The following is a 13,466-nucleotide window of genomic DNA, read 5'->3' as shown; positions in this document are numbered from 1 at the left end:
TAAAGAAAATTATTATTATTATTATTTTATAAAAAGAACATTTGAAAACTGCTGCTCTGAGCCCTTCTTTGGTAGGAGGTCAGGCCTGTGGTCTCTCCAGCCTGGGATTCATCCTCTGATAGAGAACTTGGGAGCCTTTTGGGAATTCCTTGGTGGTCCGGTGGTTAGGACTCTGTGCTCTCACTGCCGAGGGTGCAGGTTCAGTCCTTGGTTGGGGAACTAAGATCCCGTGAGCCATGCAGAGCGACCAACAGAAAAGAGAGATTGGGAGACCTGGTGTCAGAGGAAGCACCCCGCACTCGCATCCCAGCTCCCCTGAACAACCTTTGAGACGTAGACGATGCTGTTAAGAGACCAAGGGCTTCCCTGGAGCCCAGCTGATCCTTGAATTAAAGCTGAAGCCACCTTGGGCCTTCCCGTACCTTCGGAGGAGTAGAGACCCTGAGAGGGGAAGGGGTCTGCCCAAGTGCACACAGGGAAAGATCAGAGCTGCTCCCAGGGGGTCCTCCAATGCCTGGGGGTCCCCCAGACCTCCCGCCTGGGGACTTTGAACTCTACCGCCATTTTCCCCTGAAAGCCCCAAACCCCCAAGTGACTCTGCCCACTTCTGGCTGTCTTTGGGGCACCTCGTCTGTTTCCCTAAGATTAGAGCTCATCACCCGCCTGAGCCCGGACCAGTGATGCAGGAGGGGGAGGCCCTGCCTTGGGTCCAAGACTGTGGGTGATCTGCCCAGCAGAATCAGGCAGCCTCTCCCATATTCTGGAGGCCCTCAGTCAGCCTGCTTTGCTTTAGGGCTCCTGAACGTTGACCTTGAGCTCGGAGCCCTGTTAAAAAGGATCCTTTCCTGCTGATATGGAATGATGGTGGCATGTCCACCGATGCCACATGTCCATGGGGAGGGGGAGGGGAGTCAGAGCTGGTCTCCCTGGGCTGCGCCTGGTGTCATCTTTCAGACCCAGGCAGGGCCGCCTGCCAGCGTTCTGGGACCCTGGAGATATTTATGGTTTTGTTTTGGATGAGGGAAAAAGAAAGAGAGCACTTCAGACAATAACTTCAGATTAACAATGCAAACCTCAGAAATCCACCCAAGAGAAGCAGCCAGATCGGTGAACCCTGAAAAATAAAATGTATGCAGGGGTGTCCTCCGCTTTCTCAACCCCTCAAATGGCTGCAGAGACTGGATCTCTTACTTCTTTTTTAATTTATTTGGCTGCCCTGGGTCTTCGTTGCTGCACGGGATTTTCTCTAGTTTCGGCGAGTCAGGGCTACTCTGAATTTGCAGTGTGTGGGCTTCTCATTGCAGTGGCTCCTCTGTTTCGGAGCACAGACTCCAGGGCACATGGGCTTCCCCTGCTGAGGCACGTGGGCTCAGTAGTTGCAGCTCCCGGGATTAGTTGCTCCAAGGCTTATGGGATCTTCCCGGATCAGGGATCGAACCCGTGTCTCCACATTGGCAGGCGGATTCTTTACCACTGAGCCTTCAGGGAAGCCCCTGAATCTCTTACTTCTGGATAAAACACCCCTCGAGTCCTGTGGGACAGTCCTAGGAGACTGGAAGTCTCTCCACTGAGCAAACGGGTACATGACCCCTTTAATCCAAGTACCCCCAGCTGTGGGAACCCCACTCCAGCAGAATTCTGAGTAGGACCAAGAAGACCTTGACCTTGCAGAATTCTGGCTGCTGCATACTCATGGATTTCTGGAGACTTCTCCCAGCTGTGCCAGTCAGTCTGAAGGGGAGTCCCTCCGCAGTCCACTGGAAACAGTGCTGATGAGAAAGATGTTGCCTCAAACAAACGTGGGTTCAGTCCCTGGCTGGGGAACTAAGATCCAGCATGCGAGGTGCAACTAAGCCGGCTAAGAGCCAGCGGTATCCCCCCACCACCGCCACCACCCGACTGCCTGCTTTGAATCCAGCCGTGGGCACTTGCTAGCTGTGTGACTTTGGGCAAATTACCTAATCTCTCTGTGCCTGGGTTGCTTCATCTGCAAAGCAGAGATAACAAAGGTTCTTCCCTCACTGGGTTGTTGTAGGAATCAGGCAAGTATCCGTGAAAAGTGGTGCCTCGGGTCTCGTCCTTCCGTGAGCGGCTGGCAGAGTGAGCACTCCGTGAACGCCAGCTGCTCTTTCTTCTTTTGATCATTATTGTGACCCGCGTGGCTCCACACGGGCCAGACCCTCTCTGCTATTGTGAAATCGGAAGAGAGCATTTCCTCCCTTCTTCTCCTCCCACCGAGACATGAGCCAGAAGGTAATGACCTTCAGCGTCCAAACGGCTTTCTTATCTCTACCTTAAGCCCCTTCCACTTCTCCTGGCCTCGGTGGAAATGGAAACCAGCTGCTCAGGGTGGCGGGGGCGGGGAGCAGGGAGGAAGCTCCCGGCACAGAGTTGCCAGGGTTCGCTTGGGACACACGACCCCTGCCCGCTGAGGGAGGAGAACGGTCCCTTCCCTCCCCTGCCCAAGTTCCCTGAGGTCCTCCAAGGTGGGCCACCTGGACAATGAGCTGAGGGTCTCCTCAAGATCTGCTTACCCCCTCCCCCAAGGTGGTGCTGCCTCTGTCCGAGAGGACACATGAGCTTCTTTGCAACCCCGTGTGACAGAGGGGTATGCCTGCCCCACTTCTCAGAATACGAGAATGGATGAGACATGGACCCACGGGGAAGAGGGGTACACAAGATGTTCCCCAGCCAGGCTGCTGTGTGCTCTTAGCAAGGTGCATATTGCACTCTTGGCAATTAATAGGAAGCTGGCTGCCTGGGTCCTCCTGGAGTGGTCAAGGAAGGCTCCCTGGAGGAGGTGGTGCTTCAGTAGGAATTTACTCATCATTGAAGTGGGTTAGAATCTATTTCTGGATATGATAACAAGACAGGCAAATGCCAAAGAACTAGAAGAGTGAGGGGTGCTCAGATCATGGCAAGCAGCCTGTTCAGGGGGGACGGGGGTTTTCCTCAGGGCGATGGGGAACACTGGAGGGTGACATGTCAGATTGGTGGTTTAGGATGAGCAAGGTTAGGGTTAGACATGTTTTACACAGACCACGCCTGTGTACCAGCAATCTTGTCAAGAAAGAGACTATTTTCATCATCTTCGAAGTCCTCCCCCTGCCTCTTCTGTAACTGCTGACCCACAGGCCACCGCCTTCGAGCTGTCCTGCCTGTGATGGAACTTTCAGTAAATGGACTGACATGGGTGTGTGCTCTCTGGGGTCTGTCATTTCTGTGAGTTCATCCACTGGGTATGTGGTTCCTGTGCACTTCTTACTGTGTAATATTCCATTTTGTGAATATTTAGTTTATCCCATCAGCCACCAATGGGAATTCAGATTATTAAAATTTTTGGTTATTTGGAGCAACACTGCTTATTCTTACACAAGCCTTTTGGTGAAATTATTCATTTTTGTACCTAGAGATGGAATTGCTCCTATCAGAGGAAATTGCTCATCCCTATTAGAAACAGCCACAATGTCCGTGGCTATTTCATGGACATTGCATTGATACTGTCTTAGAGTTCCAGTGGCTAACACCCTCTTGGATACTCAGATGCTTGCATTGTTAGTCTTGCATTTTCAGCTGTCCTGGTGGGTGTAGTTTAATTTGCATTTCCTGATAGAGCTAGGGAGTTGAGCCCCTCTACGAATGACTCAGCCATTTGGCATCTTATTTTGTGGTTTTATGTATTCCAAGGACCTCTTCTACTTGATGATAGGCTTCTTCATTCTCTTAATGCTGTCTTCTGATGAAAAGAAATTCTTACATTTAATGCACTTCATCTTATCAAAGCTTTCCTTAATGTTAGTGCTTTTTGTATTAGAAGAAATCTTTGTCTATTCTGAGGTCATGAAGGTAAGTTACCTATATTTTATTAAAATTGTATTGGGTTTTTTTTTTGGTTTGTTTTCGTTTCGTGTTTTTGTATTGCTGTTTTGGCGAAATTTGGCATGGCGTGCGAGATCTTAGTTCCCCAACCGGGGATTGAACCTGTGCCCTCTGCAGTGAAAGCACGGAGTCCTAACCACCGGACCATCAGGGAATTTCCAAAAAACTGTGGTTTCTCTTTTGACAGTTAGATCTACAATGTATCTGGAATCGACTGTCGTGTGTGGTATGGGTTGGGGGGTCAGATTCTTTTATTTTACTTCTCCATTTTGATATCCAATTGAGCCAGTACTCTTTACTGAAGTCCTTCCTTTCTCTCCTGTACTCATATATACCTTTTTTATAAACCAGGTGACTGTGTTAAGTGTGAATCTATTTGTCTGTCTTTGCACCAATAATACAGTGTCTTAATTACTGTAGTTTTATAATAGATCTCAGTTCTGGTTGTATAAGTCTTCCACATTTGTTCTACTTCATCTTTGCATTTGGCTATTCTTGGACCTTTGCGTTTTTGTATATATTTTAGAAACAACCTGAGACACACACACAGAACATACAAAAAAACCTTCTGAGATTTTGAATGGGGTTGCATTGAATGGATAGATCAACTGGGAGAAAATTAACATATATAGTATGGCACCTTCCAATCCATAAGTATAGTGTATCTTTTCATTTATTTAAGTCTACTTTAATTTCTCTCAGTGATGTTTTATAATTTTCAGTAGATTTATTCCTAGATAATTTGATGCTGTGTGAATGGTATTTTAACATTTCATTTTCTACGTGGTTTATTGTCAATGTATAGGAATATGGTTGATTTTTGAAAACTCTATAATCCTTGCTAAATTAACTTAGTAATTCCAATAATTCCTCTTTAGATTTTTTGAGGGCAAAGATGTTTTGGGGTGTGGTCCAGCCATGGTACAAGACCCAACAATCCTGAACTCTGGGCTGGATTTGGAGGTTGAGAGGGAAGAAGACAGACTTGACCAGTCAGATTGGCAGAGTCTGTAGGGCCACGTGCACATGCTAAGTCACTCCAGTCGTGTCTGACTCTTTGTGACCCTGTGGTCTATAGCCCACCACGCTCCTCTGTCCATGGCATTCTCCAGGGAAGAATACTGAAGTGGGTTGCCATGCCCTCCTCCAGGGGATCTTCCCAAGGATCGAACCCACGTCTTTTATGTCTCCTGCATTGGTGGGTGGGTTCTTTACCACTCGCACCACCTGGGAAACTGGGGGGATGCAAAAATCACAGACTTCACCCATGTCTAGTCATGGTCCAGGCACTGTTTTCACATCGCGTGGAGAGTTCTTCCCCCAACCAGGGCATCTAGCCTCGCCCACCATGGCCTTCTGGGAAGGGAAGGCTGCCTTTAATCAACAAGCTGGGTGACCTTGACTACGTTGTTAAACCTCTCTTGAGTCTCATCTTCCTCACTCACAAAGAGAGGGACACATACCAGGGTATTTCTGCCTCTCACCTCATAGGTGACTGATGAACCTTGGTGAATAGTTTTCACTCACCCATGTTGTCTCTTTTCCCCATGGGGTTTTTCTGAACATTGCTGGAAATTTCTGCAGTCCAGAGGATGCTGGTGTGGGGGGGTGGGGGGGTAGGTTGCCAGCTCCCACTGTGCTTTGAGCAGCTTCAGTGCAGCTGGTCCTTTGGGGATTTTTATTTCCATGGTGAGGACACCCATGCAAGGCTGCCCCTCTTCAAGAAGGAACTCAAATTACTTTTCAATAAAAACTCTTGGCAGAAGTTCCTGAAAAAGTTCCTGGCCTTCTCTGTGATCCCTGATATAGAAAAGGGATGGAATTTAATTATTCTGTCCTGTCCACGAGCCCCACGGCAGGGCCTGGCATGCAGCCATTGCTCTGTCCGACCAGCAGGCCCCCCGCCCCCGCTGGGGTTCATTGCCCTGGCATGTGTGAGGGAGCACAGAGGAGACCCAGGGCAGGGCCCCCACCTTCGGCCTGGCCTCGCCCTTTCCACCCTTCCTTTTGGGGTCTGTGTCTTAGAAAAATCCCATCTGTCTGCGGTCACCTGGACAAGAGGCTCTCTACAAGTTAACTGGAGAGGTGACTTCCCAGGTCCAGGAGAGATATTGATATTTTACAAAATTCCCATCAGGGCCTCTCTGCTACCCACGAGGCTCGGCTCCAGAGCACCAGAGGGCGGTTAAGAGCCTCAGGCTGAATTGGAAACATCAGGATTGGAAAAATCTAGAATGATCACCTCTTGGTGGCCCCAGGAGCCTGGGGATCCCTAGGGACTCGGGAACTCCAGCCTGCAGCTGGCTTGTCTCCTGCCAGCTCATGAAGAGACACAGTTTTGTATATTTTCCACGCAGCATCATAAGCACGTTCTGTGTTTTTACCCAGTTAAACATTTAAATCAAAGATCCCCTAGAGAAGGGCAGGGCAGCCTGCTCCAGTGTTCTTGCCTGGAGAATCCCGTGGACAGTGGAGGCTGGCGGGCCACAGCCTGTAGGTTTGCAGAGTCGGACTTGACTGAAGCAATAAGAACGCACTCATGTATTCAATATGTTAAATATGTATATTGTTTTAAAAAGGCCACTAGCCCTTCAAGGCTTCCCATGAGAGAGGAGAGTTCTCAGTACCCCTCTTTGCCGCCAGCTTTCATTCCCGATAGTCAGGCTTTTTGGGGTGGGAGTGGAACGCTTACCTCCACCACTCTCGTCACGTCAGGGACACTGAGGCCGCTCAGGACCCTCTTGTTCCTGCAGCGCCCTGTAGGCACTCACAGTCGGTCTAGCTGGCCTGCCCCACCCCTGTCCCCGCAGCATCTTACCCTGCTGACCTCCGTGGAACTGTCTTCCCCTGCAGTCTTGGCTAGGGTCAGGGGTCTCCCAGGGGATGTGGGGGTCTCCTCCAGCCGGGCCCCACTGGGTGGGCTGCGGGTGACACCCACCCTGTGTATGCCCCCTGCCTGCAGACCACCTCTGAGAGGGTCGATGGGCCTCGGGCAGGGCCACCCTGGCTGCCTCCATCAGCGTCTCAGCCGCAAAGTGGACCGACTCTGCCTCTTTAGGAGTCCCTGCAGTAGCCAACCCCTGCCCTGTCAGCAAAGCCCAGACCTTGGGAATCCGATCTCATTCAGGGGGAGGCTCCTGACTTCAGGATTCAGAGCCACGACCGGAAGCAGTGCTGGCCAAAGGCACGTGGTGGGTTGGCCCCACCTACCCTCTGCAGTGGGCGGTGCGAGCCCAGCAGTGAGAGGCCGAGGGGGCAGGGGGCAGGAGCAGAGAGCCTGGGGCCCCTGGAGCTGGTCAGTGTAAACCCCTTTAGGGCTTCCCTGGTGGCCCAGTGGTAAAGAACCTGTCTGCCGATGCAGGAGACATGGGTTCGATCCCTGGTCCAGGAAGATCCCACATGCCTCGGAGCAGCTAAGCCCGTGCCTTAGAACTAGTGAGCCTGTACTTGAGAGCCCAGGAACCGCAACTACTGAAGCCTGCTCACCCGAGAGCCTGTGCTCCACGACAGGAAAAGCCACCGCGAGGGGAAGCCCCCCACTCGCCGTGAGAGTAGCTCCCGCTTCCTGCGACTAGCGAAAACCCTCATGCAGCAACAAAGACCCCGCAGGGTCAAAAATATATACAGAAATAAAACTCACTTTTAAAAAAGTATAGACCCCTTTTACAGATGGAGAAACTGAGGTACAGAGAGAAAGCGGGCCCCAAGCCCCACAGTGAGCCAGCGGCCTCCCTAGCTCTCTCTCTGCTGGCCACACTGAGCAGTCAGTCCTCTGTCTCAGCCACACACCCACCCCTCACCTCCAATCCACACATACTGGCAAAGATCTCCAAGCCCAAGTTCTGCCTCTATGTCCTAGACTCTAGGAAACACTCGCGGGCCCGCGTGTGCTGGGAACGTGGGAATCCTCGGAACCCCAGAAAGGGAAGAGTCTGCCTCTCAGGGAGGGGAAACCGAGGCCCGGAGCCAGGCGGGCAGGGCCTCGGCCGGTCACACAGCCAGCATCGCCCCGCCAGGCCCGTTTCCATAGTTCCGCCGCCCTGAGAAATAATTAGAGAAAGTTAAACACACATAATTTAATTGCTTGTCGATGACAGGATGCCAGGGGAGCCATAAAACCCGCCCAGCCTCAGAGTGCCTGCCCGGGCAGGTGGCACGGGAGGCCGGGCTGGCAGCCTGGGGCCCTGCCCGCTGGCTGGGCCTCTCTCTGCGGCTGGGGCGCCAGACCCCTCCCTACCCCTGCCCAGGCCGGCTGACAGCCAAGCCGCTCCCCGCGGGCCGAGCAGGGTGCCCGGTGCCAGCGCAGACAAGGCCCGGGGACCCGCACGCTTTCCAGAAACAGGTTCCTATGTGAGCCCCAGGCGAGCCCCTCTCTCTGCTGACCAGCCCCCCTGCAGGGCGTCCTGTGTGCTGCCTCAGACCCTGGAAATGTGTTCACGGGTCCCGGACGCCTCGGGAACGTTCACTGCGTGGAGCTGAGGCCCGACGGACACCTCACCCGTGGCCATCCTGCCCCACCTTCTTCCTTCGGGAGGTGGTCCCCAGGGTGGGGTGGCGCCCTCCTGTGTATGCAGGGAACAGATGAAGCTCAAGCCGGAAAGTTCTCCGGACCAGCCCGCTTCCAGAGTCGACGCCCTTTTTGTCCCATAAGATGCTCTTGGGCCTCTGCTGCGAGGGCAGGCACCCCATTCCCGCTACCCTACCCCCTGCGCATCAGCATTAGCACAGGGTGGGGCCCCCCTGGCGGTCTGGTGGTTGGTTGAGACTTCGTCTTCCCATGCAGGGGTTGCTGGTTCGATCCCTGGTGGAGGAGCTAAGATCCCACATGCCTCGTGGCCGAAGTGCCAAGACATGAAAAGCGAAGAAATGTTGTAACAGATTCGATGAAGACTTTAAAAAATGGTCCACATTTAGAACAAAAGCAAAAGGATATGAGCACAGGGTCACCAAGGGGCCCACGGTCACCCACCAGGCCTCCAGGTGGAGGAGGGGGTGGCCGGGGATGGGTAGGGGACGGGGTGTGAATGTCGGGCTGGAGGACGGATGAGTGGGTGGATGGATGGGCGGGAGTGGGTGGGTGGAGGTGGGGTGGGTGGCATGACACATGGCTTGTTTTGCTTCGATGTCTGTCTTTCCCACGAAAGGCCGCTTTCAGAGGCACCAGGATCCTGCCGTATTTAGGAGGGAGGCACTGAATGTCCCCTGGGGATCTTTCCGTGTGTCTGGCCTTGTAGACTGGGGGCCTAGGGGCACCTGGCCATTGTACAGGGTATGTGTGCGTGCTCAGTCGTGTCCGACTCTGTGCGACCCTCTGGACTCTAGCTCGCCAGGGTCCTCTGTCCATGGGGTCTTTCAGGCAAGAATACTATAGTGAGTTGCCACTTCCTCCTCCAGGGCATCTTCCCAACCTAGGATCGAACCTGCGTCTCCTGCATCTCCTGCATTGCAGGTGGATTCTTTACCCGTAGAGCCATTCCAGAGAGCTGCCCTCCTCCCACCTCCAAATTGTACAGAGGGCCCCCCCAAATTTCAGTGCCTGTGGGCCTTTCCCCTGGGGTGTATCCCTGAGCCCAGAGAGGACCATCAGCCCTCCCTGTTCTCCAAGCCCTCCTGTGTCTGCCAGCCTGGGACTCGGCCCCTCTCTGCCTTTCCCCTAGTGACTCATCCTTGAGAAGTCCCCTCTGCCCGTCTCTCTGCTCTGTGCCTTGTACCTTTTACTTTCTTTACCATCCCTTTTGCTGGGAGGAGTTGGAGGGAAACATGTGTGTTCAACCCCCCGCATTTAACCAGAAAACCACCTCCGTTCCTGCTGGTCCTTTGTGAAGTCCTGCCCCGTCCCTGAGTCAGACATTCTTCTAGTTGTTTTAAAGTTCCAGTGTTTATACCTCAGTCTTTAATCTCTTTTATGTATCCGGGTTACTGACAAGGTTTTATTGGGGGAAGAAAAAGAGTTCTGTTTCTAAAAATTAAAAAAAAAGGCTTATAAACCATGAACTGGGCATAGCCCAGGGTGGATGGGGAAGGAGATGAGGATGAGGGTGTCCCCGCCGGCCCACAGAAACCAGGGTAGGGCTGGTGAGCAGAAAGTAAGGGGCTGTCAGCCCCCAGGGACCCGAGGCTGGGCACCCCTGGGGAAGACACAGCTTGAACCATCTGTTCCCAAGGTCCTAAGATCCTGGAGTTTCGTTGCATCTCTCACAGGACAAGCGTTATTGTAAAACAGGGACATTTCCAAGGTGGTTCATGTTCAGTGATAAAGATACAGGACTTCTCCAAAGACAGACAGGGCTGATGATGGGGGGCGGAGACCCTGCCAGTGAGCATGGGGTCCTCGCCGCAGCCAAGGGGCCTCTGGACGCCAAGTGGGACATGCTGAGTTACCCTAATCCCTCTCATGTGTCTGCTTGACCAGAAAGGGGGGCCTGTGGGGTCAGGCTTTGAACTGAGGGAGGAATCTATCTCTTGACTTCCAGAGCAATAAAAGCTCTTAGGAAGAGCTTTGAACCATCTATTTCCTCATTAAACAGCTCTGGGTCTCTGGGGGAGACAGACATAAATAGATGATTACAGCCCAGGGAGATGTGTGCCTGGGAGGTTAACCATTACTAGTCTCCTAATTGGCCTTCCGGCTCCGGGGCCCTCCCACAGCCTCCCACGGTACACTCTGCTGCCAGAGCAAGCTTTTAAAAATGCAAATCTGACCTTGGCTTTCACCCCCTCCAACAGCTGCCCATTGGTCTCAGGACACTGCCAGGCTCCTCCCCACTGTCCTCCTGCTCCAGCCTTGGTGGTCCCCAGGTGTGCTCTGGCCCGCTAGGCTGCTGGAAGACCCTCCCCGTTCTGTTCCCCTCTGGTGTCAGCACTAATTCTTCCTTCTGTGGAATCTGATTAATCACTGTGCATCCCTCAGGCCTCACCTTAGATGCCACTGCCTCCAGGAAGCCCTCCTGGACCACCCCCAGCCCAGATGGGCTTTGGCAACCCCAGATAGGCTACCCACTCCAGTATTCTTGGGCTTCCCTGATGGCTCAGCTGGGTAAGAATCCGCCTGCAATGTGGGAGACCTGGATTTGATCCCTGATTTGGGAAGATCCACTGGAGAGGGGAATGGCTCCCACTCCATTATTCTGGCCTGGAGAATTCCATCGACAATATATCCACAGGGTCTCAAAGAGTTGGACACAACTGAACAACTTTCACTTTCACGTTGCTCTTTTACACGTTCTGTTCTTACAGCCCTTAGCAGCCTGTGTCTTTTTACCTGTCCCCTTCCTCAGACTGTAGTTCTCAAAGGCAGGGAGTGTGTCTCATTTACTACCCATTCATTAACTATCAGATTTTTTTTTTTAAATGGTGGAGTTTATTTCAAAAAAATATTTTTCGACATGTACACACTGCTCTATTTATTTATTTTTTATTTATCTTTGGCTGCACTGGGTTTTTGTTCCTGCACAGGCTTTTCTTTAGTTGTGGCAAGCAGGGGCCATTCTCTAGTTGCAGTGCACGGGCTTCTCATTGCAGTGGCTTCTCTTGTTGTGGAACACAGGCTCTAGGCACACGGGCTTCAGTAGTTGCAGCATGTAGGCTCAGTAGTTGCGACTTGCCGGCCCTAGGGTGCGGGCTTTAGTAGTTTTGGCACAGGAGCTCATTAGTTACAGCTTGAGGGCCCTAGAGCTTGCAGGCTTCAGTAGTTGAGGTGTACAGGCTTAGTAGCTTGCGGCATGTGGAATCCTCCCAGACCAGGGATCGAACCAGGTCCCCTGCACTGGCAAGGGAATTCCCATCCACTGTGCCACCAGGGAAGTCCTCCTTTTTTGAGCCACTACTCTGTGCCAGGTACTGAAATTCATAAACAAACAAAATAGACAAAGACCCTGCACATATAACACTCACAGGCTGATGAGGCATCCCAGGTCGTAGCTCAGACGATTCGCAATACTCTGCTGTGGATGCCCAGAAAGGAGGCTCGGAGGTCAGGCAGGCTGCCTGGAGGAGGGGGCACTAAAGATAGGGCTCTGAAGGATGTGTAGGAGTTTTCCAGGCAGCAACTCAGAGATTTCCCTGCCTGCCTGAGCAGAGGCTATCCTGCCTGGCCAGGCTGCTCTCTCCCCAGGATCCACTCCACTCTCACCTCTTCTCTTTCAGAATGTATGAACTGTACCCGGCTCAGCGACATGAGCGAGCGGCTGACCACGCTGGAGGCCAAGGTCAGATGGTCTGGGGATCCTGGGCCTAGGGAGTTGAAGAGGGAGGAGCTGGTGTCAGCCCCAGGGAGCCCAGCAGGCCTGAGCAGCCTGGTCCCGGGGGCTGGGTGCTATCTGGGGCCTCAGTGGCTCTAGGTAACTTTCTCTAGGCCGGGACAGCCTCCTGGGGTGGGAGAGGGGAGTGGGATGTGTAAGAAACCCGAGGGCCCCAGGCAGCAGGCTGGTCTGTGTGTAGGCCGCGATGGCTGGGAGACCAGAAGCCCAGATGCTGACCCCTCAGTGGAAAGAGGAGGGAAGTCGCTGTCCCCCCAGGGCTGCTGACCCCCACTCTGGCTCCTCCTTCCTGGTCTTGCATGGGGCTGGGCTCAGGAGCTGATGGAGGAGGAGCCGCCTGGCCCCTGCGAGCTTTCTCCCCGCCTACATCAAGGGGCAGCGGGGTGGAGCAGCCCACTGCCCAGAGGCAGAAGGGCTCAGTAAAGCCCAGGTCACTTATCTGGGAGTGGCCCCAGGCAGCAGCGTGAGGAGGACAGGGCTCAGAGAAGGGTAGGATGTGAGAGGTGCGGGTGTGTCAGGGAAGCGGCCCCGGGGGGACACCTGGGGCTCTGGCCCCCGGGAGACAGTGCAGAGCCTGCCTGGGGGCCGGCCTGGCCCTCGCTGGGACGCGCTTCTGCGTGCTGCCCGTCCCCACGTGCCCCTGCGGACAAGCCCCACCGCCTTCACCTGGAAAGCAGCGCGGGGCGACTGGTCTGGGGGAGGCAGGCTTGGGAGCTGCGGCTGCTGTGCCTCCAACCTCCAAGGAGCCTCTGGGGGCAGCGGGACTGCCGGGGGCTCCTGGCCCAGGGCAGAGCCAGCATGGGGGGCTGGACTGACCTGAGCCGAGACAGCGCTCTCTCAAGGGCAGACTGCAACAGCTGGGCCAGGGCGCTGCCCGGGAGGGCGCTGTGAGCATGGCCGGCCGGCAGGGAGGCCGGAGTGGGGACAGGGCGCCGAGGTGGGCTGCGAGACCCCCACGGCGGGAACACAGAGCAGACCCAGAGGTCGGACCCCAGCCCAGGGGAGCCTGACAGGCAGGGCCTCCCTGCAGACACACACACACAGACACACACATAGACAGATAACGCGCACAGACACACATAGAGAGATACACACACACACACAGATACACACACAGACACACAGACAGATACACACACAGACAGATACACACACATAGACACACACACAGACACACACACAGACACACAGAGATACACACACACACAGACACACACATAGACAGATACGCGCACAGACACACATAGAGAGATACACACACACACACAGATACACACACAGACACACAGACAGATACACACACACACAGACACACACAGATACACACAC

At 53.8% G+C, this 13,466-nt stretch overlaps 1 protein-coding gene across 3 annotated transcripts in view; it reads left to right on the top strand.

The window, feature by feature from the left end:
• The window catches only part of COL26A1 (collagen type XXVI alpha 1 chain), a 165,507-nt gene that overhangs the window by 129,630 nt on the left and 22,411 nt on the right, over positions 1-13,466 (top strand). For all 3 annotated transcript variants that reach the window (XM_043915066.1, XM_043915064.1, XM_043915065.1), the window contains exon 4: positions 12,025-12,086. In XM_043915066.1, the coding sequence (XP_043771001.1) occupies positions 12,025-12,086 (62 nt within the window). The remainder of the gene's footprint in view (positions 1-12,024; positions 12,087-13,466) is intronic.

The sequence above is a fragment of the Cervus elaphus genome, chromosome 10 (genome assembly GCF_910594005.1).
Source record: "Cervus elaphus chromosome 10, mCerEla1.1, whole genome shotgun sequence".
Lineage (NCBI taxonomy): Eukaryota > Metazoa > Chordata > Mammalia > Artiodactyla > Cervidae > Cervus > Cervus elaphus.
This window is presented reverse-complemented; position numbering and strand designations above follow the sequence as displayed.